At 40.0% G+C, this 25,311-nt stretch overlaps 1 protein-coding gene, 5 non-coding genes and 1 pseudogene across 7 annotated transcripts; 1 reads left to right on the plus strand and 6 right to left on the minus strand.

Annotated features, from left to right (window-relative positions):
* Positions 1–266: 266 nt before the first annotated feature.
* On the minus strand, positions 267–3,546 carry LOC108880401 (60S ribosomal protein L12-like). 2 transcript variants are annotated; one of them, XM_018671896.2, is made up of 6 exons: positions 3,378–3,546; positions 1,657–1,730; positions 1,248–1,346; positions 999–1,080; positions 825–911; positions 267–412 (listed from the first exon to the last, which is right to left on the minus strand). In XM_018671896.2, exons 1-6 carry the CDS (start codon positions 3,412–3,414, stop codon positions 297–299), a joined length of 495 nt encoding a protein of 164 aa, XP_018527412.1. In that variant the 5' UTR covers positions 3,415–3,546; the 3' UTR covers positions 267–296. The 2 variants fall into 2 exon arrangements, with proteins under 2 accessions (XP_018527412.1, XP_018527413.1); XM_018671897.2 differs by having other exon boundaries at positions 3,276–3,425.
* On the minus strand, positions 556–682 carry LOC127142202 (small nucleolar RNA SNORA65). The gene has a single exon (XR_007812680.1). It is a non-coding gene; the product is annotated as a small nucleolar RNA SNORA65 (small nucleolar RNA).
* Positions 1,482–1,607, minus strand: LOC127142203 (small nucleolar RNA SNORA65). The gene has a single exon (XR_007812681.1). It is a non-coding gene; the product is annotated as a small nucleolar RNA SNORA65 (small nucleolar RNA).
* An 8,843-nt stretch (positions 3,547–12,389) lies between the features above and the next one.
* Positions 12,390–12,461, minus strand: trnah-gug (transfer RNA histidin (anticodon GUG)). The gene has a single exon. It is a non-coding gene; the product is annotated as a tRNA-His (tRNA).
* A 231-nt stretch (positions 12,462–12,692) lies between these two features.
* On the minus strand, positions 12,693–12,765 carry trnar-acg (transfer RNA arginine (anticodon ACG)). The gene has a single exon. It is a non-coding gene; the product is annotated as a tRNA-Arg (tRNA).
* A 742-nt stretch (positions 12,766–13,507) lies between these two features.
* trnah-gug (transfer RNA histidin (anticodon GUG)) lies at positions 13,508–13,579 on the minus strand. Its single transcript has one exon. It is a non-coding gene; the product is annotated as a tRNA-His (tRNA).
* A 2,824-nt stretch (positions 13,580–16,403) lies between these two features.
* Positions 16,404–25,308, plus strand: LOC108880400 (potassium voltage-gated channel subfamily G member 1-like; annotated as a pseudogene).
* Positions 25,309–25,311: the final 3 nt, after the last annotated feature.

Genomic DNA, 25,311 nt, shown 5'->3' on the forward strand with positions numbered 1-25,311 from the left:
TTCTTCTGGTTAACAATTATCACCAAAAAAAAAAACAAAAAACAAAACTTCCATCACAGAGGCACATTATATACTCATGACACCAAACCCAACTTTAAATACAGTTCTACACTCACAGTACAACTAGATGGTTCTAGTTTTAGCTGAGTGCAGCTAATAAACCTGCAGCTGAGTGTCCCATTATTTGAGTGTATTAGGCATTTAAACTGAGTGTAACCCAAAGGGGAAAAAAAAAAAAAAAAAAAAAAGATTAACACAAGATTCACTCTGTGTTTGAACATTTTATTTGTGTCCATTTATTCAGTCGGACACTCAATTTTGCCGCTGTTGATGTCATCGATGACATCATGGGGAGGACGACCATCAATGGTGCCAACAGACTGAGCGGTGCCCAGGATCTCCTTGATGGTTCCTGAAGGGAAACAAAAAGTTTCAAGACTTGCCACTGTTACTTAAAGTCTGTAATTTCACATTCAGCTGTGATTAGGGCTCATTTGTTATGGTGAAAAACCAGATTCAGGAGTAAGACTTGAATCTGTAAATTAATTTGGTTGATAATGTTCCAGACTTTTCGGCACAGAGTTGCCCATTAGTTTGGGCAGCCCTGTTTCCTAAAGCCGGGTCAATCTGAGCCTCCACTGGATTACACTCAGTCACTCGGACAGACAGGCATAGTGGCGGGAGGCTAAGCGGTGCACGCAAATGGTTACATAGATGGTCAAAGAATGACTACACTCTGGGAACATCTGGCTTAGTGTAACAGCTAAGGAACAGTTAATAAATGTTGCAAGCATTAGAAATAAATTTAACTCCTGTTTTCTTACCAGAGAGTTCCCTGGCGATAGAACGAGGCCTCATGATGCGAGCAACGTTCACGATCTCATCAAAGGTCACACTTCCACTGTGTTTAACTGGAGAACAAAAAGGGGAGGAATGTAGTCAATCCATTTCCTTACTCAATTTAAAATAAAAATTGATGGCAAGTGAAAATCACTTACTGTTCTTGACCTTCTTCCTGTCACGAGGAGGCTCCTTCAGAGCCTTGATGATCAGAGCAGATGCAGAGGGAACCACCTCAATCTAAACAATAACAAATCACCACAAGTTATTTATATATATCTAACATGTGCATCAATTCACAGCAGGCTGTAGGAGGCAGTGAGGCCCCTGAAATGTGACTCAGGGGTTTGTATCCCTGCACAGTAATATTTGGCCCCTGTATAAGGACACAGTGGTGAACTACATACAGCTGCCTGTCTGTTCTGGATGGTCAGCTTCACAGTGATCCTCAGGCCCTTCCAGTCACCGGTGGCCTTGGCAATGTCATCACCAACTTTCTTGGGAGACTGGAGAGGAAACACAAAAGGAGATCAGCTTAGCACAGCAGATACAGGAAACAAATCTCTGCGACTTACAGTACAGAGATGTTAAAATTTGCAGTTTATATTTATTAATACTGTAGATATAATAACTAACTCAGTTTGTGTTCCAGACTTTTCGGCACAGAGTTGCCCATTAGTTTGGGCAGCCCTGTTTCCTAAAGCGGGTCAATCTGAGCCTCCACTGGATTACACTCAGTCACTCGGACAGACGGGCATAGTGGCGGGAGGCTGGTTCAACTCATGCTAACACAGATGAATCCATCTTAACACTCACCAGACCCAGAGGTCCAATTTTGGGGGCCAGAGCTGAGGTGGCTCCAACTTCTCCTCCTGTGCACCTCATGTACACTGCAAGGAAAGAATAATGAAGGTTTCAGCTTCTTCACACTTATCTGTCAACAAACACCCACTGACATCTGATTAAAACAAGCTCCATATACAGCCTAGCTACACAGTTCTGCAGAGATCTGACTAACATCTAGTCTTGTCCTGTAGAGATCTGACTTTTTCAGAACAATTAATTGCAAACAGACATATGCAGTTGGACGATTAGGAAAGTGTACACCATCATTAATGTAACCAAACATGAACATTGTGTGAGTTTTATAACTTTTTGAAATGGGCAGATTTTACAAATTCAGTCCTATTAAGCTCAGGATGCACCCTCCAACTAAAAGTCACTGGTTATGTGGACTATGCCCAATGTAATCCTGAATATGCTCCGGTTTTATGAGAGATTCCTTAACCATCACAGACAGGACTCGTCAGAATCAATTTGAAGATTCAAGAAACCGTTTACAAACCCAATTTCACTATCACAACATCATGTCTTTTTTAAGAGCCAATATAGGCCAAAACTTTCAGTCCACAACTTCACAATATATTATGTGGCAGATGAGACGAGACAAATCATGAAATAAGCATCCAACTGTACAAATACCTTACTAGGTGTACACAAAAATAGCCCATTTTGTTAGTTTTTAATTGAAATTGATGTCAGAGACTTAAGGGATTTTAGTTATGATCACTTGGACTTGAACTTTGCTTAATGATGAGATCACATGACACTGTATTACAGTTTGCAATCCCCATGAGCTGGACAGAGAAACAAATCTATACAAGTTTTATTTTTAAAAACAAAACTGGGGGGTTTTGACAGATTTGTTAAAAGGTCTCTCAAACAGTCTAAAATTTGTCATCAGTCATTCTTATTTCTAGCTAATGTGATATATAACACAGGAGCAATGATCAACCTTATAACTAAACCGTGATATGATGACACTGCTTCACAGTAATTCACTTGCATCCCAGAGAACAACATCTGTCATTTATCCATATTTACTTGTTAAGTACCCTAAAATCGTTGCTGATAAAGTCTGTTGATTAATCACTGTACCAAATGTTATGGATGACCACGGGACTCATGGAAATGATTATAAACAAAAATTAACACATAAAATTTGGTGAAATTAAACTGATTATTCATGCAAGAGCAGTAAATATATAAATTACATAAAGATGCCTAAACAAATGAATGTATCAAAATATCAAGTTTTGCGATAGAATCGGTTTAATTCTCAAAATTGCTTTAATGTTTATCTTTAGCACAATTACGAAATCTATCCTGAGCTAGAAGAACAACATTAAGTCACAGCTGCGACTTAATTCTCGTGCTTATCTTCATTTATAAATTATGCTAACGTTAGCACCGCATTACTATTAGCAGCTAGCTAGTTTGTCCACGTGGAACCCAGCGGAGCAATCCTTAATCTACCGAACACCTTATTAAACAGTCACATCTAATCAAATGTCTCCTGCTAGATGTATTAAGGCCTAGACACTAAACATGACAACTTGTAGATTTTTTCGTCACATTTCGTGTCCTATCTTTACCGTTTTCTCTGCGCCGGTCACAGGCCGACGGACACCGTGAGACTCCATCTTGGCTGTGAACAAGCTTCAGCTTTTATTAACCACTCGACAGTGAAAACATACCAATCTTAATCTCGTTGGGGTCGAATTTGGGAGGCATGTTGCTGCTGTGGAGGTTGAGCTCAGTTCAGCTTGATTGGTGAGGGTGTCGGATGAACCCGGGTTCGGGACGACCGATTACTGTTGCACCTTCACCGCTAAGGGGAGAAAGAAAGGCCGTAGCTTCTGTGAAGAACGTATTTATACCCCACAAGTATCGCGAGATGTTGTGATTCAGTTCTCGTTGTGACGTAATATCGAATATCTTGGTGGGTGCACCCCGCTCTGGTGTCCCCGTGGAAGGAATGACGGAAGGAAGGAAGGAAGGAAGGAAGGAAGGAAGGAAGGAAGGGGGACAAAAATTAATACATTAATTTAAAAGGTTTAAATATATAATATAAAAATATAATTTGTACATAAAAAGTAAAATCCTTGTTGATGGATGTATTTATAATAAATTTATGCTAAAAAAAGAAAAGAATGATAAAATAAACAATATTTATGAAAGATCCCTGTAGGTGGGTCTATTTTATATTCAGTTTTTGCCAATATAAACTAAACAAATGAATTTATTTAAGTAATCCCAATGAAAGATTTGTTTTGTGAGTCTTTTGTCATGTATGTTACACATACAGTAGGTCTGATTTGTACCCAGATCCCTGCAGGGTAATCCAAACTGAACAGAAACAAGATTTGGCCTGTACCTGTGTGTATGTATTGATACAAGTAATATAATGCAGACCATTTTGTTTAATGGTTGTTGAAATGCCGAGAGTTGTTTCGGTGGTAGAAAGTTATTTTCTGAACTGGTTCATGAACTCAGAGGAGGCCAAAGTGCTGCATGTGGGTGCTGAGTGGATGAACATCCTCTGTAGCAGGATAATGGGCCTGAAGTTGGTCTACTGCTGCTGGAACATAAAAGTATTGTGTCAGTATTGTAGTGTGTGCTGCTGTGGGTCTTTGCCATGTTTAGAGGCAGTTTTCATCACAGCTGCTGTGTGGTTCTCTGTTGCATGTAGAAGCAGTGTTTTCCTGTTTGATTCCTGGAGGACTTTTTGACTCAGAGCTGCTCTACAGGAATAGCAACAGAACACAAGAGGGAGTAAGTGGGTGAGAAGCAGAGATCATCACTGGTGTGCTTGTTAATATGCATCATGAAAATCTGTGAGCAGAGTCAGAAATTCACAACTCATATTATGAAAAGACAGCTTTATCTGTATTTTCAGACAGTCCTCAACATTTGTAGGAAATATATCTGAATAATAATATATACTAAATAGTAATGATAATAATCTTTTTATGAGATGTTATATCATGGTTTTAGGCTCTCATGCTAGACAAAAAGATTTTTTGTGTTTAAATGTTCATTTTTGTGTGAGACAGATTAGATATGTTACGTTTCTTCAGTTTTCTGTCCTGCTGAAAAGCTGAACATTACGTTTTTGTTTTTGTTTTTGTTTTTGTTTTTGTTTTTTGTTCCAGAAAGCTTTTATCTCTTAACTTGTTGTTGTCACCTCATTTGGCTGCCTTTTTTCATTTTGTTTTCCTGTAAAGAGTAATATGAATATACTACACATATTTGGGCAAGCACAGACTCTGGCAGCCATTTTGTTCTTTTATTGTCATGTCTGTGGGTGTATTGTTTATGGTTGTCTCTTGTTTGTGTTTGTGCATTTACATGTTTTAAAAATTCAAGGTGGTTATGAATAACTTGCTCTTTGCTGATTTTTAAAATGTATTTTTCTATTACCCAGTTTGTAACATGTGGACTGCTTCAGTACAGTAATGTCACTTTACACCAACATGAGACACAAAGGAGTCCAGTTTCATCCCTACAGAGGAAAGGGAAGCTTGTGAAGCACTTATATTACCATTCTCTCTGTTTTCTATGTGTGTGCGTGTGTGACAGTTGTCCAACTGGGGACATATATAAAAGATGTGTGTATATATAAGAGAAATGTAAGGACTACAACGTACAGTAGAAGCACTGATGAGATGTATAGCCTCAGTATAGAGTCACAGTTGGGTTTGCATGTTCTCCCTCTGGCCCCGGGTACTCAGGCTTCCTCCCACAGTTCAAAGACATGCAGGTTAGGTTAATTGGCGACTCTAAACTGCCTGTAGGCGTGAATGGCTGTTTGTCTCAATTTGCGTATTTGCTATTTTGAGTGCAGAGGTGACACTGACAAGTGTGGTTGCATGCAGTGCTCTACAAGTACCAGGCTGATGCATTCAAAATCAACAGAAAGTTGAGTGTGCTGCAATGGACTCCTCACCTTCAATGGTCACCATCCTGACTATGCAGCAGCGGAGGAGGGACTGAAAGTCTGTTTAAAGATATTTAATGCTTGTTGTAGCACAGGTATGGAAACATTTGTATATGTGTCAGTGAGTGTGCAAATGACAGTTATTATTTTGTGTGCTGTGCATTATCATTTTTGCAATTATCAGATCGTTAAGTAAGTTGAGTAAGGGGATTTTGGAAAATCGACAAAATAATGCCAAATCACAACGTCACAAAGTGAGTAGAAGAGAACCATAGCTGTACCAATCAGGGATCACAAGTGTTCTTACAACCACACAGTTTGATAGCCACACACAGTTGCATAGAATATCAGATGTTTTAAAAGAAAGACAAACATGATCATACACCAACACAGTGCTAAAATGATATATGTTAATTGACACACACAATTTGACTTAATCATGCTATTTTCCATTATTATACAAGCCAGAGAATGCAATCTTCTTTGCAGTTATTGTTTATTAGATTACGTTATGCTCACACGTTGTAAAATCTCACACATGCATGGAACAGATCGGGCAGTGTCCTAAAAGAGGTTCAGTTCTGCGCATGAGCTGACAGGGACCACCAATGCATTTTCAAACAAATGAAAATGGCAGCAGAGGAAAGAGAACACATAGTCATCGCTGATGGTGGTGTAATTTACATGTTGCATGAAGTGGGGCACACACAAGAGAGTAATGTTCATTTTTTGAAGTCGAGAAAGCAAAGCTGCCAGAGGATATTTTGGCAGGCGGGAAGGTACAAACTCGAGTGAGTGTTTGAAGGTTAAGAATTGGTTTTAGGGTTAGGGTTCAGGTTCAGTTGTGATGGTTCAGGTCAGGGAAAGGGGCTAGAGAATGCAGTATGTCAACGATGAGTCCCCACAATGATAGAACAAAGATTTGTGTGTGAGAGAGAGTACAGGCATAATACAGTGTGGTGGGTAAGTGTCAGCTGTTATTTCTGCATAAACAAACTGTGAGCCTGAAGCACAACCAGCGAGCCAATGTTAACATCACACACACACACACACACACACACACACACACACACAGACAGACACACACAATTGGACAGCTCATTTGTTAAACTCAAGGGAATGATTTGATTTCGGCAGAGCTCCTCTCCTCCGTCTTTTCCTCCTGCTTGACCTTTTCCTTGTGTTTTCCAATCAGCAGCTCTTCTCCTCTTGTTCTTCAGTCTAATTTCTCTGCTTGACAGTTTCCTCCATCGATTTTTTTTTCACAACCAGCTATAGTCAGGGGAATGGAGGATGAGTATACAGATTGTCTTGTTTAAGTGGATTTTAAAGTGGGGAAGAAATTGTCTTTGGATTCCTGCTCTTCAACCGTTTCAATCCATCAACAAGCTTATCAGTGTTTCCAAACCTTGATCATGTAGTTTAGTCTCATTTGGCTTTGATTGGGTTTGTGAGATGGAAATCAATGAGGCAACTTTAACCTTCATTTCGTTCACAATCTGAAACACAAAGTAGACTAGAGCTGAGTCATAAACCAAAGTACTGGACCAAGTAAAACTATGACTTGATGGTGGCACTACAGGAAAGTCAGGGGATGACCAAAGTCAGTAGGATTTATCCTCTGGTGACTATGACTGCAGGCACCAATATTCATCACAATCCACAATCCAGTAGTTGTGTCTGGACCGAAGTGGCTAAATAATAAAATGACAAAGTGAATCAAGGGAATAAAAATCAAACTCTGAGGCTACGCAGCTTATAACTACCTCTGCTGTTGTAGTTCTTACATTTCCCTGAGATATGCACGTAGCACTGTGGAAAACGTTTAAGTGATAATGTTTTCAGAAAATAATGGCATAAATAGATTTATTTATCAGTTTATCCAAAGTGCAGCAAAGAGAAAAACACAATCTCAATCACAATTTGCACCTGCACACAGTTTTCCCAGGTACTGGGTTAGGGTTAGGGTTGTTCCAAGCAGGTTGGAGAAATCTCCACAGTTCTTCTGTGGATCTAGACGGTTTCAGCAGCATCTTTTACTCAGCCTGTTCAAGGCAGGAATGATGCAGCTACCAGCAGAGGTAGTCACAGAGCCAAACTGATGTTGGTGTCAAATGTCAAAGCTGCTGTGTTACACGTCACACTATTCCACGATGCTGGCATGCTGTATAACACACACCAGGGTGGCATTACATCAGCAATTGTGCAAGCAAAGGGGGTGTAATTAAGGGTCTTCTTAACACTGATATAGGGCAATCTGTGTGAAAAAGGGGCCAGTGTCTTCTGTCTCTTCATGTAATCCATGATGTTGAGATCAGGTCTCAGTGGGTGCCAGACCATCTGTCGCAGGACTCCTTGTTTTTTGGTGGTATTAGATGGTATTACTGTGCATACACCGACAGAAACTGTAACAAGGGACAGCCTTATTCAAAGTATTAGATGGCCATTAGAGCTTTACTACTACTGGACAACATTGTTATCGTTGGGGAAGAAATGCATGATGAGATAAAGGTGATCTTCTGGGACAGCAGCGATTTGAAATTTCCCAGAGCTGTCAGAGATACACGGAGCTGAGTCATGCTCGGAGAGACACCAGAACAAGGACAGAATGTTTTAAAGGATAAAGCAGCTCTACTGTCAGTGCTCTGATTTTAACATGGAGACATGGAGAATAGTTTGACATTTTCTGACACATTGGTAAATCACCTGATTTTTGAGAGTTAGGTGAGAAAATTGACACCACTCTCATGTGCTTGAACCAGAAGATGGTTAGGTTAGCTTAGCTTAGCATAAAGACAGCAAGCAGGAGTAAACAGCTAGCCTGGCTCTATGCAAAGTTCAAAAATACACCTACCAACACCTGTAAAACTCTTTGAACAATTTGTATCTCATCTTTTTAAAATGTACACAAACATAGCAACTATATCTCCCACAAATTCACTTTACATATGACCAATCTGTAAAGAAATTATGCAAGTTTTTTTTTTTACCTACCTACCAAAACAATTACAAGCCCTTTACATTATCTACTCATAGCAACTAAAGCATTATGGTTATGTGTGGGCACTGACTTACCTACCTAGGCCTATCACCCCTCCTGGGGCAGATGTCATCAACAAGGGTTCTCCAAGCATCTCAGCTCTGAGCTAACCTCTCCACCTGTCCCAAGTTGTGGCCCCTTCTCGTGGCATCTGCATCCATGTCTTTGAGCCAGGTGTTTCATGTTTGGCCTCTCTTTCTTTTCCCATGGGTGCTCCACTTGTCTTGTGATGTTTGAGGCCGTCTCCAGCATAGTAGGAGACTCTCTTCCTCTGCAGGCTGTTGTTTATTTCATTGCTGTAATTGCTGTAGTGCCTCATTGATTTAAAAATTACATTGCTTCTGAACATGTAAATGTATTTGCCATTACAGTTTAACTGTATAAAAACCTAGAAGACGCTCGTCGTATTTATGGAGATTTCTCAACAAAAAATAATTTAAATCACACTCACACTCTGCAATATGCATCTCTGACATTTCTGCTGCCACCCCACAACACAATGGAGATGAATAAAAGGAACTCCTAGTGTGATCTGTTGATTTTACCAGTGGTTGAATTTAATTTTTTTCCACAAGTCAATCTTCAATGTCATAAATACTATGAATTATGAAGAAGCATGTGCAGAAAACTCAGATACAGATAATCACAACACGTACAAATAAAACCAGTAGCATCTGCACTGATAAACAACTCAAAAGGCAACTGGGAAAATGTGTTTTTTTGTAATTTGGATGAACATTAAAACATCTAAAAAGCGATGCTGTAGGGTCGTTTACAATAGGATGCACTCTGTTTAAGACGATGTCTATCCAGGATCTGTCAAGCAGCTTGTAAGCTGAGTTGGGCAGCTAGTCAATAACCGTAAAAGGACACCTGACCTGTATAATCTGATTCCTTTCTGAGGGTTTCCTCCATCTACACTCCACGGCCTTCCTCTCTTTCTTCATTATTCATTATGAGAAACAGGAGACAGGGGGGAACAGCACAAACAAAGCCTGAATGCTTAATGAAGCTAAGCTCACATCAACATGCCATATAATTAATGAAATACAGTTGAACAGCATTTTAAAGCACGGACGGCCTTTTGAAAGTAGACTTTGGGAGACCAGATAACGCTGGGATTTGAAGCTGGAGTTAATTAACAAGTGTTTGAGAGAGGACTGTTTGTGCCGAATCAAGGGTGAGTTATCAGTTGCCCTGCTGCAAGGGTCCCCTGGTGATTTGGCACAAATTGAGAGAGCAGAGCAATTCCCCAGGAGTTTGGTTTAATTTCTTCTCTCAGAGAGATTCCACTGAACCATATTAACCCCCAGCACCATCAGGAAATTAAGTTGCAAAAGAGGCTTAAGGTTTCCAAACAAAACGAAATGAAAGGCCAACCATGGTCTTCATCAGCTTGCAGCTTGGATATTCTGTGAGGAGAGAACAATATTTCAAGAAATGTAAATAAGCCTCTATGTGCCCAGGAAAACATATTAGTAGGGGAGAAGCAACTTGAAACAGGGGGCAGTTTATTACTGTAGCATCTCTGGACAGCTACAGAGTGGAAATCAGGGAAGTGAATTTCACTTTTCAAAAAGAGAGCCACAGATATTTTTTATTTATCATTTAACGTCAAATAAAGTGCAGCTCACAGGAAAAACCTAAAGATCAATATTTGCTGTGACCACCCTTTACCTTTAAAACAGCACTCACAGTTTTTCAGGTACTTAGCAGAAAAGTTTTTCTGCAGTTCTTCTGTGGGTTTAGTCTGTCTCAATGTCTTCTGTCTCTTCATATAATCCAGACTGACTCCATGATACTGAGAGCATCTCAGACCATCTGTTGTAGGACTCCTTGTTCTTGTCTTGAGTGAGCAAGATTTAGCCGGGTTCAAATAACCTAGGAACACACCTGGGCCCTCAGGTATTCCAGGTTACACTAACGATGGGTGAACAGGTGAATCACACCAGCCACAAGCAAGGGTCCTCACAATTGATTGTGACAGACAACATCCTGACTACAAAATAATGATTTTTATAAGCCAGATCTTGGCAGTGGTGCAGTTTTTTTGTTTGCCAACTAAAAAAATTGAGGAGAAGAAGAGCTTTACCTGTTTTCATGTGGTTCAGGTGTTTTGTAGGGTGTGGGAGAAGTCTTTACTAAAACACTAAAATGGACTCAAAGGGTTTTAAGGTTAGAGCTTGGTGTAATACAGACATAGGCTGACTGTGATAGTCACTCATCTTTAAACTCTGTTTTGGTCTCCACAAAGAAAAATCTCTGTTTTTTCCCAAGCACTTTTAAAGACTTTCATCCATGTCCCAAATCCTACTTAATGGTGTCAAACTTGCATTTATCTATCCAACTTCTATTAGTATGTGAATACCAGTCCTCTTTCAGTATCACTGACAATGGTTATAGTCACGATTTGCTCTCCTCAGTTTATTTCCAAGCATGCTCCTACAGCCTGGTTGCGTCCCAACATGCTCTGTGGTTTGCTGTCCCTCTGCCTCTCTCCTGCTCTTGGATTATCCTGTAATCCCTGATATTCATTAGTCTGGGAGGTCAGAGGTCGTCTTATTACAATTCTGCAACACTGCTCTCATCTTGGTGTGTGGATGAACTGGATTGTTGGGGTTTGTGGGGTTAAAGCATAAACACAGGTCAATGTGAGGATGACAACTGTTATTATCTAACTCCTCTAAGCTCTTTGATCTGCAGCAGATGGCTTCCACCTCACAGTGTAATTTTAGAGTCATTTACAAACCTGAGAAGTGGAAAGGTGTGAATTCTGAAGCTGAAGCAATGCTTAAATTGCAGAAAATAGCAGAAAAAAAACAGCTAAATGCAGAAGTAAAACTTGGAAGCTGAAAGCTGAAAACAACAGATGAAGCATTCATTCAAATTGTAATTTTTTTTGCAGAAAATATATATATGAATATTTTAAAAGGTATAAATTGTAGGGAAAAATTGAATAAGATTAAATGTCCTTTAAAAATGTGAACATTGATAGTTGAATGGTTTCTGTAGCAGAAAGTATGCTGGAGTAGTTAGTGACCAAAAAAGGGGTGGAAGCAAAATGAAAAAACAGCTAAATGCAGAATCAAAAGTTGGAAGCTAAAATGTAAAACTAGAATTGGACTGGATCTCCTTAGATTTAAAATGGAGAGAATTAGGTCTCAGTCCTGTCTGTGTGTGTTCGCGTGAGAGAGAGAGAAAGAGAGAGAGAGAGAAAGAGAGAGAGGAGGTGAGGAAGAGATACCGTAAAAGTAAAATCTGTTTAAGGGTAATTCACCAGTCAAAATGACCCATGTGTTAATGTATAGGTTCTGAGTTGTGTGTGTGTGTGTAAAACTGTGCACAGAGAGCAGAGAAGGTGTTGATGACTTCATGTCCATCGTCTGTGCACAGGCAGCTGCAGAGAGCTGGTCCTGAGTAACTTTGAGCTATTAAGGTTACATTCAGAACCATCAGGAGTTAAAATCTTCTGACCTGAATCAGCCAAATCTAGAATCTTCTGATCCGTAGTCAGACACCTAATCCACTGAGCCCTTCATACATGGAGCAGTGGGAACAGCATGGTTCTCAAACCACTAAAGGCAAACAGCTATGGTTTTGTTCTTTAACAGACAAATACGGAGATCAACAATCAACAACAATCAACAATCAAAAAAGGGGCCACATGCAGGAAAAACTACACAAGCTGTCAAGTACAAAATGAAGCAGAGGAGAACAACTTATTACTGCTGCTGTGACCCGGATTCGAACCGGGGTTGCTGCGGCCACAACGCAGAGTACTAACCACTATACGATCACAGCCGCTTGGCTTCCTGAGTGCCTCATTGTTGTGATAACATATTTTAGTTTTAGAATAACATACAGCTTGCAGCATGTCCTTAGTGATGTGTGAGATTCAGATGGCTGTTAGCAAATTTCGAAAGGATCATCATCATGATTTGTCTCTTTGCAGCTGTAAATGTTTTAATTAAATGTATGTAGAGGGAGAACTTTGCCATGAGGAGGATGTGAGGGATTTGCTAAATGCTAAGCCGAGCTAGCCAGGAGTCGAACCTAGAATCTTCTGATCCGTAGTCAGACGCGTTATCCATTGCGCCACTAGCCCTTCACATCTACAGCTCTGGGAACAGCTTATTTCTCACAGATATACATACAAACAGTTGTGGTTTTGTACTTTGTGGACAGGTGTGGAGCATGTCAGAGCTTCAAGCTGGAAAATATCCATCCAGTTTCAAACTTTGTCACCACACCAGTCAAATGATCTGTCAGGTCAAAATAAGGAGCATACATGAGCTGTCCAGTTTCAGTGTTTGTATAATGAAGCAGAGGCTGGAGAACAGATGGTTTATGTAGCACTGCTGTGTATGTCCTTGAGGGAAAAAAAATATATAGAACAGCTTCATGACTGCTGTGACTGTGAAGTTCCGGCACCTTTTAGCACATGTTGAAAGACTATTCATCCATTATTTATCTGCTTTCAGCTGTAAATGCATTTTAACACGTATGGAGACAAACTTTACAGTGAAAATGTAATTGCTAAGCAAAAACGTAACCCAAGCTATCCAGGAGTTAGAATCTTCTGACCTGAATCAACCAAACCTTGAATCTCCTGATCTGTAGACACATTATCTATTGGGCCACTAGCCCTTCTTACATGGAGCAGTGGGAACAGCATAGTTCTCAGACCACTAAATGCAAACCATTGTGGTTTTGTCTGTTGTAAAGGACAAAAGTGTGTGGAGACCAACAATCAACTGATCTGTTGATTCATGAAAAAGGGGCCACAAAATCTACACAAACTGTCAAGTTTAAAATGAAGCAGAGGTTGGAGAACACCTTAGCAGGACTGCCGTGACCCGGATTCGAACCGGGGTTGCTGCGGCCACAACGCAGAGTACTAACCACTATACGATCACGGCTTCTGGCATCTCAGAGTGCCTCATTGTTGTGATAACATATTTCTAGCCCTGGAAATCAAGCAAACATACAATTATCTGTCCACTTTCAATTATAAACATCCATATATAATATATAGAGGTGGAATTTTGCAGCGAGCATGGGATTTATTTAGAATCTTCTCCTTTGTCCATTGCTTCACTAGCCCTTCATATATGGAGCTGTGGGAACAGCTTGGTTCTCAAAGCACTGAATGCAAACAGTTGTGGTTTTTCCACTTTGTAGACATGCTTGGAGAATGCAGGTCAACTGATCTGTTGAGTTCAGAATAAGGGGGCTTCATGCAACAAAATACTTGTCATCAGTCTGTGCAGGTTCTCAGTCATCCAGTTCATGGTAGTCCTAAGTGCTAGAGTTGAAGGCAACTGGACTGCTTATCAGTTTCTTGAAGATATTTCACCTCTCATCCAAAAGGTTTCCTCAGTTCTGAAAACTGGTTGGGGAGTCCCAGGTATTTAACCTCTTGGAGGTGCTCCTGAGAGTCGCTAACCCACCCTGACATCACGTGAGTCGTTACGGTCACATGTCTCAAGGTGTGAATGGGGGTTAAATCGCCTGGGTAAGGATCTCAGGACTGCATTATAGGTGACTGATAGTTGGTGTTGTAAGCCACCACCTCTGTTTAAAGATGGATGTTCCAGGTGGACATAAATGGCCCCTCTCTCAAACAATCTGTCCTCACTATCTAATATGTGGACCTTGTTGTCCTCCAGGACAAGGACAGGAAAATGTATCCTATATGTTTTTCATTACACCACTAGCCATTCATGTCTGAAGCTAATGGAGCAGCAGCTTGGTTGTTACAGCACTGCTGGCAACCAGTCGAGGCCCCTATTTTGTAGACAAATTTGACAATCAACTCATCTGAGGCTTTGTGCAGGAATATATATACACAAGATGTCCAGTTTAAAATGAAGGCTGGAGAACATTAATCAGCAACAAAAATCAGAGCACCTTGTCACTTCTGCTGCAACTTGCATTTGAACTGGGGTTCCTACAGCCACACTGCAAATTACTGACCATTATATGATCACAGCTACTTGCTTACATGAGTCAGATAAATGTAAGCAGGACAAAGAGATTTTCTCTCTTTCCATTAAAACATCAAATTCTTCCAGTAAACTTACAAAAAATTGCTGTACACTTTAAATTGCCTAAATTTGAGTAGAAAAGTTTTCATGCAAAAACACTGACAGGCTCTTTTACAAAGCTCAATCGGTTACCACGGCAACTTCAAACTGGTCAATAAATAAATAAACCACACAAGAACACACGAGCAAAGCTGTGTGTAATCCATGTTTTAAAATATAGAGGAAATAAATCCTCAGATGAAGGCTTGTTTCACAGACGTATCAAACATTTATTTTACAGAGGTCACATTCTGACCGTCACATTCACAGATGATGTTCTGGTTATTAGATCTGGGCCCAAACAACCACCTGCTTCTTGTAAAGCAGTGATGCAAATCATGAATGACATAACAGTGTGTGTGTGTGTGTGTGTGTGTGTGTGTGTGTGTGTCGGACAGATAGATAGAGCCTCTGTGTTTTATCTATTTTATTAATCCTCTCTGTGTCTGGATGTCTGCCTGCACAAACTTTGTCAATCAGGCTTTAGCTGCATTTAAACAAAAGCTTTTCAGTGGAGTCCAGTTTATACTGAAGAGTCATGATCAAGTACAGATAAACCGCTCTACACTGTAAAAAAAAAAAACCTGGTTCAAGGCATCTTTTCTCTTTGCTTGAGATGAATATTTTTAGCATATTATATTAACTTCTCATACCTCAGAAAGTAACATATTTGCTAGTTACAACTAAAAGATTTTGAACATGTCAATTCATGTTCATGTAACATTTGCAACACGTCCAAAAAAAAAAAGAGCGAAATACATTGTTGGTTTTTGCCTTGCAAAATGATAAATATGATTTCATTCTGATCTGATGTTGCTATCAGACTGTGAATGCCTTTCAAAATTGTTACAAATGATCATTTCAAATATATAAGTGTTTCTTAAACTGCCACCACTGTGGTTCGGGTTCAGCAAAGATGGCAGTCGTAGTTAAAGCAGCAAAATGTAACTGTGATTAATTCTGTTGGGCTCTGAGTTCAAGTGGTAAAGTGGTTTCTGTTACAGAAAACAAAACCCATGATCTCCGTCTTCTGGAGCAGGAAGTGCTGTCGCTTTGAGTAGTAAACGAACTTGTACTTATGTAATGCTTTTCTAGTCGTATCGACCACTCACCACTCACTTTACACTACACATCACATTCACCCATTCATACACCAATATTACAAACATCAGGGGCAACGTGGGGTTCAGTATCTTGCCAAGGATCTACCAAGGATACTTCAGCACAGACTGGCTTGCTGGGCCTGATTTTAAAAAAAAAATCCCATTAATTCAAGGTCTAAATATGAACCCTAGTTAAGGTCAGAGGTCTAGAACAATAGTACAGTGGATTTACCAGGGCAGTTGTTGCTAAAAACAAAACATTTTATAAACAACTTTGCATGTAAAAAAAAATACATATTTAAGATTAAATTTATGAATTTAATTTCCATTTTAAGACCTGCACATCTCGAGGTTGACTGAAGCAGGCTTATATAAAATCTGTAAAGTAATTTGAATGTTTGACTTAAGAGATGATGGCACTATTTCATTTAGTAGTAGTTGCAATAGTAGTGGAACTGCCTCATTGTCATTCTTTTTTACAGTGTAGAAGAAGAGAGAGCTGGAGATGGAGGGGGTGCGGAGGGAGGGTGAAAAAAGGAGGTGGTGGAGGAGGAGGAGGAGGATGGTCCTGCTGTCAAACACAGATGAAAATACAGCAGCAGGTTTCAGGAAGGCACCGCCGTTAGATAATCGCATTTATTCTCTCCTCGGAAGCGGCGGGGACCAATGGGAACGGAGCGACGCGCTGAGGACGAAGAAATCATATTAATTTAATTTGCTCCAACTCATTAAAGCTGCCGGAGTCGGAGAGGCGACGTCCGCTGCGGAGCGGTGATGCTGCACAGACACACACCGAGACTGCAAACTTCAGAGTGGATCTATAAACTGTATTAACACAACCTCTGATATCTGAGCCTCTGTCTCTGCCTCTCCACACCAGCTGATATTCAGATTAATAACAACAGTTATGCGGACGATTTGGCTCCAGGCTTAATTAGTGAGAGCCATCTTCATCATAGCAACAGCTGAGAAAATGCACAGGACAAATAACAGAGACATTAACGAGCTGAGGCAGCCCACCTGCGCCCTTTAAGGTGAGTCAATACATTAATTACTGGCTCATTTTTTTCTAGAGCTTTTATTTCTTAAAAACACAACACAATAAACCCATATGCAGAACAGACTGGGCTATACTGTAACCTAGAGTAACTTTAATTATAGATATATTTTCATTTTTATTTTCCGTTCTGTAGCCAGGTGAAAGTCTGCTGAGATTAAAATCTGTTTTTCAAGAGAGAGGCGCAGATAAACCGGGTTACAGCGACAAATACAAACAATAATCAAACAATTAGCAGACTCTATAAAAGAGAATACAAGACTCTTAGTCTCCATCCAGCGAATAATAATAGACACAAAGAGAAAATACTACAGGGTCTAAATAATTACAACATAATTAGAAGATTACACTGTTATTTTACCACATATTTCAGTGCAGTGAACATCATCAATTTGATGATTTAAAACCAAGGTGCAGCTCTAACACTGAGCATCAAAGACTGAACAAAACAGCTATTTAATGCTGCACAATGTATCCATCATCTTAATAATATAATGACTTAAAAGTTGTTTTCAGGGACAGAAAGTTATGTCCAAAATGCACTGTATGTGAAATATATTTTGATTATTTGAGTTATTTTACTTAAAATGTGTAAATGTGTAAAAATGGTCTCGCAATTACAAATCCTGCATTCATTATTATATTTATTTACAAAAGTATTAAGAGGCAAAATGTACTTAAAACATCACAAATAAAAGTAGCTATAGGCAACAGAATGACCCCTGTCAAAGGATTATCTTGTACTATTTTCATAGAGCTGAAATTATTAGTCAGTTAATCTGTTGACAGGAAATTAATTAGCAACTATTTTGATAATTGATTAATAATTTGAGTAATATTTTAAGATAAAATTAAAAATTTGCTGGTTAAAGCTTCAAACACATGAGGATTTGATGCTTTTCTTTGTCATACCTGATCGTTTTGGGGTTTGGACCATTTGTCAATTAAAATGAGCAATTTGAATACATCATGACACAGGCACCTTTCACTGTTAAGTGATTTTATAGATAAACCAGTAAATCAAGAAAGCAGATTAATGAACTTGATTGTTAGTCACAGCCCTAACTATGCTGCATTACATAGTGTGGCCGGTTTAGGTGGAGCTGATTTGAACTACTTTACATGCTGCTCTCTCTGCAAATATGCATCATGTGTTTTGTTTGTAAAGTCATTATCTGCAAGGTAGTAAATAACTGTGGCTGGTCAGATAAATGTAGTGGAGTGACATACCCTCTCAAAATAAAGTGTATTAAGCAACATTACATGGAAATACTCAACTAAAGTATTATCTAAATTGTACTTAAATACAGCTGAGTAAATGTACTTACCCGACAGTCAGTGTCTCAGCAAGAAGCCTTCACGGATCCACCTGCTGGAGAAACATGAGAGAACAATAATTTGTCAAAGTGACATTTTAAAATTTGAATTACAATAAAAAACTAAACAGTTAATCAATGATGAGTGTAGAGTTTTGTAAAGGGGAAAAATGAAATCAGGAGGATTAAGTGAACCAGACATCACAGCTGAAAAGCATAAACACCATATGGTGGCACTGCAGTGAAATGAAACACAGCCGTGTTCTGTATTTACAGAAATTAAAGTTATGGCTTTTATGAGAAATGGTCAGTGTGGTGCTCGCCTGGTATTTCATTCCTAGAGTAACAGGACCATAAATCTGTGCATGAGTCAGTTTAGCTGAAAAATAAAAACAAACAAAAAGATGTTTCTCTGTGTTTTCCCGCTGTGTGGATAGTTTTGTTTTTATTTGTCCTTCTGTGAAATTTCTGCCTCCAATACAAAAGGTAAATTAGATTTATTTGCTGGAGCTCACAATGTTGATAAATTACATTTGAAAAATTCAACAGCCTCCATCCCTTTCTAAACAAATGAAAAGAGTCTGGGCTTTCGTTCCTGGCCTCCATGCAAAAGACCTGTAGACTCTGGTAGGGTGTTTAGACTTTGGATTGATGAACACTGCACTGATAGGCTGGGGTTTGATGTCAGTTTATCTCTGTGCTATATGTGACTTTTTTCATTACGATTGATTACGTCGTATTGAGTTGCTGCTGATTTCTAAATATAAAAATCTGGGCAAGACAGCAACCAAAACGATCGAGGAACAGGATTAACTTACCTGTTAAATTCACAGTGGTTTTACATGTTAGTATGATTATCAAATTGAAACCTTTTTTTCTGTCAGGTTAAAAAGAAACCATCAGCACTCGACTGCTCTAAAGTTGTAGAAGAAAGAGGTTTTTCACGTCAGTGGCGTCTCACCAGAGCCGATGAGAGTTTTTAAGGTCACGCAGCTTCTTGTGTGAGAGCTGTCAGAGTCACAGGAATCCAGGCATGAATTGGTGTGAAGAGTCAGGCTTGTCAGGTCTAAGGGTGAAGTGTCAAGATGTTTTTTTTTTGTGTGTGCGTGTGAAAAAAACTACGTACATCAATGGAAGCAGCGCAACATAATTAAATCCAGTGGATCTAATTTGGTTGTATGTATTAGTTGTGTGATTTGTCAGCTGATCAATTAGTCATTCACTAGAAAAGTACAGATATAATGTGTAAATGGTGAATAATAATATAGCTGGATACTTTGCTGTGGTACGGAGAGAAAAAATCCCCTGAAGCCCAGAAGCCATTTTCCCCATAGAGCTACATTATAACTCAAATTACAAACAAGAAAAGTATTACTCTTTGTATGAATATTTAAATGATACATTTTTAATAGTAAAACTTTCCCAAAGCATAGAAAAGCTATTTTTAAAACAGTGACATTATCTCAGAACAGTGTGCTCAGGGAACAGGCATTAACATGTGCCTCATGACACAGAAACAAACCATCAAGAAAGAAAGCTATTTTGGTGATCCTAACCCTGAGAGAAACTTTGACTGGAATTAATGGAGTCTAGTACCTAATTCTTAAAATAAAAGAATACAGAAAACTGGTCTTTTTTGATACTATGACTCAGGGGGTGCCACAGTCTGACATTTTCAAATTCGGCACAAAGTGGCTTTAAAAGGTTGGATGTTATAACTGCAGCATCAGAATCAGGATATTAATGATAATATTTTCTGCTTTAAATATTCAGTTGCTTCAGAAAGTTTTCAGACCCCTACATGTTTTGAACACCTCATTGTTGTCTTGTAGATTAAATTGATGTATTTTTATTTATCAATCTAATCTCAATGACCCATAATGACAAAGTGAAAATGTGTCTGTGGAATTTGTTGTAAATTTTCTCATTTAGAAAAGTTTTCACATCCTTTGCTGTGGATCCAAACTGTGGTCAGGTGCATCCTGTTTGCTTTAATTCTCCTTAAGATGTGTTCAGAACTTGAATGGAGTCCCACAGTTCACGGTACATGTCAGGACAAAACCAAGGTCATGAAGTCTGTGGGTCATTGTAGATCTCCACAATAAAATTTTGGTGAGGCAAAGAGCAGGGCAAGGGAATAAAAGTCCTCTTCAGAGATGGAGGAACCTGGTGGAGAGACAACCATCTCAGCAGCCTCCATCAAAAGATCATTTTGATAGTTTTCAACCAATAACAAGGACCTCTGTTTTGTTCAGATTTAGCTTGAGGAACTTTTGGATAACCTGATGGTAGAGATGCAGTCAAGGGAATGAACAGGATCAACAGCTATATAGAGTAAGGTGTCATCTGCAGTGAAAGTCAATGAATCATTGACAATCAGTGCTATGGTTGAGCACTAGGCTGTTTGACAACAAATGTTTGCACTTAGAAAAAATATAATCTCACAAGGTCTTGATATTCAGAAGACTGTTTTGTTTTTGTCACACAGCTGATCGGCTTCTCCAAAGATCCTCCCCATAACCTCCTGTCAGCTGGACGTACAAATACTTCTTCCACCCTGCCGCACATCCTGCAGCCAGCATGCCCATCATCAGTAATGCCAACCATGACTTCAGCACCTACTCCATCAGCAGCGATGACAGCAGCCTCGACCGCTTCTTCACTGAGATCCCAGAGACTGAGACCATCAAGGGTGTTTACTTCCAACGAGCCCAGCTGCTTCGTGACCCCAAGGCCTCGTATGTGGTCGACCACACCCTGCAGGTTCTTATCAATGTGGGGGGAAACCGCTACACCTTCCCCTGGAGCACCTTGGAGCAGTTCCCCCAGAGTCGACTGGGGCGCCTTCGCTTCTGCACCACCCCTGAGGAGATCGCACGACTCTGCGACGACTATGATGAGACTTGCCAGGAGTACTTCTTTGACCGAAACCCGACTGCCTTCAGGGTCATCCTCAACTTCCTGGCTGCAGGCAAACTGCGTCTGCTTCGAGAACTGTGTGCTGTGTCGCTGCATGACGAGCTCGACTACTGGGGTGTGGACCCAGGTCACATGGAGCGCTGTTGCCGCCGCCGCATGATCACCCGCGTAGAAGAGGTGGCAGAGAGAGAGCGTAAGGAAGAAGAGTGGAGGAAGAAGAGGGTGATGCTGAAGAAAAGCACCACGGAGGCTGAGAAGGGCTATCGCAGACTGATCTGGATGCTGAGAGAAGTGGTGGAAAACCCTCACTCAGGCCTGGCTGGGAAGACGTTTGCCTGCCTCTCTGTCATCATGGTGCTGGTCACCGTCATCAGCCTGTGCATCAGCACCATGCCAGATGTCAGAGATGAAGAGACGAGAGTGAGTATGAAGCTGATGAAACACTGTCCTGTTAAGAGATGCAAAGATGTTCACATTTAGAGCCTGGTCTAAATGTGCTCCAGCGTTCAGAATCAGAGTTAAGAGTTTTTCATATCAATCCTAAGGTTTCATGTCAAAGCAAAAAGGATCATTGAGTGAAGCTAATGTTTAAGTAAATGTGTTTAAAATTATTATTAAACCATAATGCTGCACTTATCAATACTTTCACATTAACAATGACTCAAATCACAGAGTGATAGTAAAGGGTTTTTCTGATGAAACATTATCATCAGTGGTGTAAAGTCACTAAAAACAAGTACAACTTTTAGGCACTTTACTTAAACGTTTCCAATTTATGGTGCTTTATATTTTACAGAGGGAGATGTTGTACTTTATACTGTGCTACATTTATTATGATTATGATTATTATTTTATTGACATCAGTTATTTTAATTTTACAGATTTAGGTGTTTTCAGATGGCTGATCAAACCTGCTCAGGTTTGAATTTTGCAAAGCTCTACTGGGATTCACCAATAATAAAAAGTTTTAACTTGTCCAACAGCAGAACTGACCGGGGAAACATCACTATTTTTGATCTTGTTTTAGAAGATAATTACCCGTCTTGGACAGAAAATATTATGTTGTGCGTATTAGATAAAAATCTTTAAGGAGCTTTAGACTCCATAATTTCACAGTCTGAAATGGCCCATTTTGCAAAAGGAGTACTTTTTACTTTAAGTACGTTTTGCTAGTAACACCCACGTACTTTTGATAAAGTAGAATTTTTAATGCAAAAACTTACCACTTCACCCAACTCTGCAACCCCCTCATCTCTACAGAGTGTATTAGTATCTTTCAGCTCATTGTTAACATCGTCCAGCCCAATTTTACTGCCTTTATTCACTCTAACCACTCTCAACAGTGATACTGCCAGACGAAAGAGGCTGTTGTCAGATAAAAAGCACTGATAAACACACTGCGTGCTGCCTGCTCAGAACTAAATCACAGACACAGTTAGCTAATAGCTGGTGAGGAAAGTGGAGATTTTAAAAGGCTTTGGCGTATCCTAGTGTAATATCAGACACTAGACACTGCAGCAGCAACAAAACAACAACAATGAACCTGATGCAACAGAAAAATAGTTTTCATCAGGTACAGGTCTAGGTACAACCTAGACAGATCGGCAGTCAATTCGAGGGCTGACATATAGAGACAAAAAAACATTCACACTCACATTCACACCTACAGGCAATTAACAGTCACTAATTAACCTAACCTCTTTGGATTGTGGGAGGAAGCCGGACACAGAACAGAAATACCACAGAACTTATTAACTTCAACCTTTCTGCAACATCACTCAAAGAGTTGAACTGCACATGCATTTGTGAAGAGCCTCTCAAGTCATCCCCATCACCTCAGGACACAAACTTAAAAGTCACAAATAAATAAATAAAAATAATTGTTTGTGCAGTCTTTTCAGGACTGGAAACATTTTAAAAGTCAAGACATCAAAAACATAGTCATCACAGTACAAAGACAAAATTAAGTAAGATTGTTAAATAAAGTTGAAGCTAAGGTCAGGGATATTTGTGAAGTCGGTGTGTGGGGTGAGGAGTTGTGAAGTGCTTTTGCCAGTGTGACTGTTTAATCATAGATTTCTGCTGGTAGACCGGCTGTAGAGTCAAGTGTATAATTTGTATGCAAAGAACAAGGTGGTGATGTTTCTGAGGAGGAGATGGTTAGATTCCTCCCCGACAAGAGAAAAAAAACAATCAAAGCATGTTCAGTTCTTAAGCTGAAACACCACAAAATTATTTCTCAGGCGTTTCAGAATTGATGTGAGCCAGACTGAAAAAAACATCTGAAGTTGTGTCTCCTCTCCTCTCTGCCAAGATTCCTTTTAATTTCTGGAAACTAGCTTGTTTTCAGTTTTGTGTCTGGCAGACAACTAAAGTTGAATGTTGGCCCACCAGTTAAACCAGGTGGGCCAACATTTTGACAGGGAAATAAAGCTGGATAAAAGCTGAACATGTCTGCAGGTTTGTCAAGTAATGAAAACAAATGTAAGAAGACAGTAAAATTGGTTGGAAATTAAGAAACAGTGGCTACCTCACTTTACACAATAGTAGAGAAAAAGCAACTTTTCATTTTTCTCAACTGTTGAATTATTAAGAAAAACTATGAATATATTTGAAAGCAGAAAGTTCAGGTTAAGTTCATCCTCATTTCTAGAGTATCACCTCCTTCCACAAATAATTCTCTTATTTCCAGGAGTTGTATTTCCTCTGGTAACACAGTGTACAGAACTCTGAGTTAAAGGTATTGATTTTAACACCTAATAAAACCTGCCCTCTAGCCTTTTCTTGTCCGTAAACAAAAAGAGGCTCATTATGTGCATTTAGAAAGCCCTGCTCTAATTTCAGCTTTTTCCTTTGGTCACTCCAGCGTTTGTGACGATTGCTCATTAGAAGGTCTTGTTTTGTTTCTCCGTCATCCAGCCAGCTTTCACATTCACACTGAAATGCAAATTGATTTTCCCCACTTTAGTGATCGATTCTCCACATTAGACACTTTTTCTTCATTCGGTGCCAAAGAAAAGTTGTATTGGTTTGTGTATTTAGACTAAAATCAATTTTAAATGCTGTGTAGTTGTATAAAAAACTTTTCTCCGTCGCTCACTTGCTCACTGAAATGATGAAAGTATGAAAAACTGGGCAGATGTACAGTAAATACAATATGATGCTGAGAGTAATTTGTTTTCAGATACAAAGACAACGATGTCTATTTGAATTTCTACAGTGTCATATCATTTCAACCAAAAAATACAATATAGCGCATTTGACAGCTCTTCCTGCTCCAGAAGCTGGGGATCATGGGTAATATAAACTGTTTGGTCATGTTTCAGTTCCAATGAGTGGTACTACGCAGTCGACGCTCCAGTGAGAGATTGATAGACTTTGTTTTCTGTAAGATGAAGCCCTGCAGAGGGCGCTGTCGCTCAGCAGTTGCATTATGATGCTTTAATAAAGCCATGGATTACAGTTTATAAAGCCTTGTCTAGCTTGAAACCGTAGTTCTCAGATGTTAGAAACTGTCCTCCAGAGCCACAGAGGACATTTTATAAACAGATATTGGGGTTAAGCACTAGCTAACTGATCGCCACGTGTAAAATTGGTGGACTGACCCTTTAAAGCTGTGTCATCTCTGTGTGTTTATGTGTCTGCAGGGCGAATGCTCCAAGAGGTGTCACAGCATGTTTGTGGTGGAGTCCATCTGCGTGGCCTGGTTCACGTTGGAGTTGTGGCGGTTCGTCAACGCTCAGAGCAAGCTGGCCTTCGCTCGTGGCCCCCTCATCATCGACGCCATCGCATCCTGCCGTACTACGTGTCTCTGGTCGTCGATGTCAGAGACGAGTCGCAGGAGGAGGTTATCATGGGTGCCGGCAGAGGCTACCTCGACAAACTGAGTCTGATCCTGCGTCTGCTGCGGGCTCTGCGGATCCTGTATGTGATGCGACTGGCTCGCCACTCTCTGGGCCTGCAGACGTTAGGACTGACCATGCAGCGCAGCATGAGGAGTTCGGCCTGTTGCTGCTGTTCGTCTGTGTGGCTGTGGCCCTCTTCTCGCCTCTGGTCCATCTAGCGGAGAGCGAACTGGCACCATTTGCTGCCACGCACCCCCACAGCTTCAGCAGCATCCCAGCCTCTTACTGGTGGGCCATCATCTCTATGACCACGGTGGGCTACGGC

Source organism: Lates calcarifer, unplaced genomic scaffold, assembly GCF_001640805.2.
Source record: "Lates calcarifer isolate ASB-BC8 unplaced genomic scaffold, TLL_Latcal_v3 _unitig_939_quiver_1687, whole genome shotgun sequence".
In the NCBI taxonomy this organism is placed as follows: Eukaryota; Metazoa; Chordata; class Actinopteri; family Centropomidae; genus Lates; species Lates calcarifer.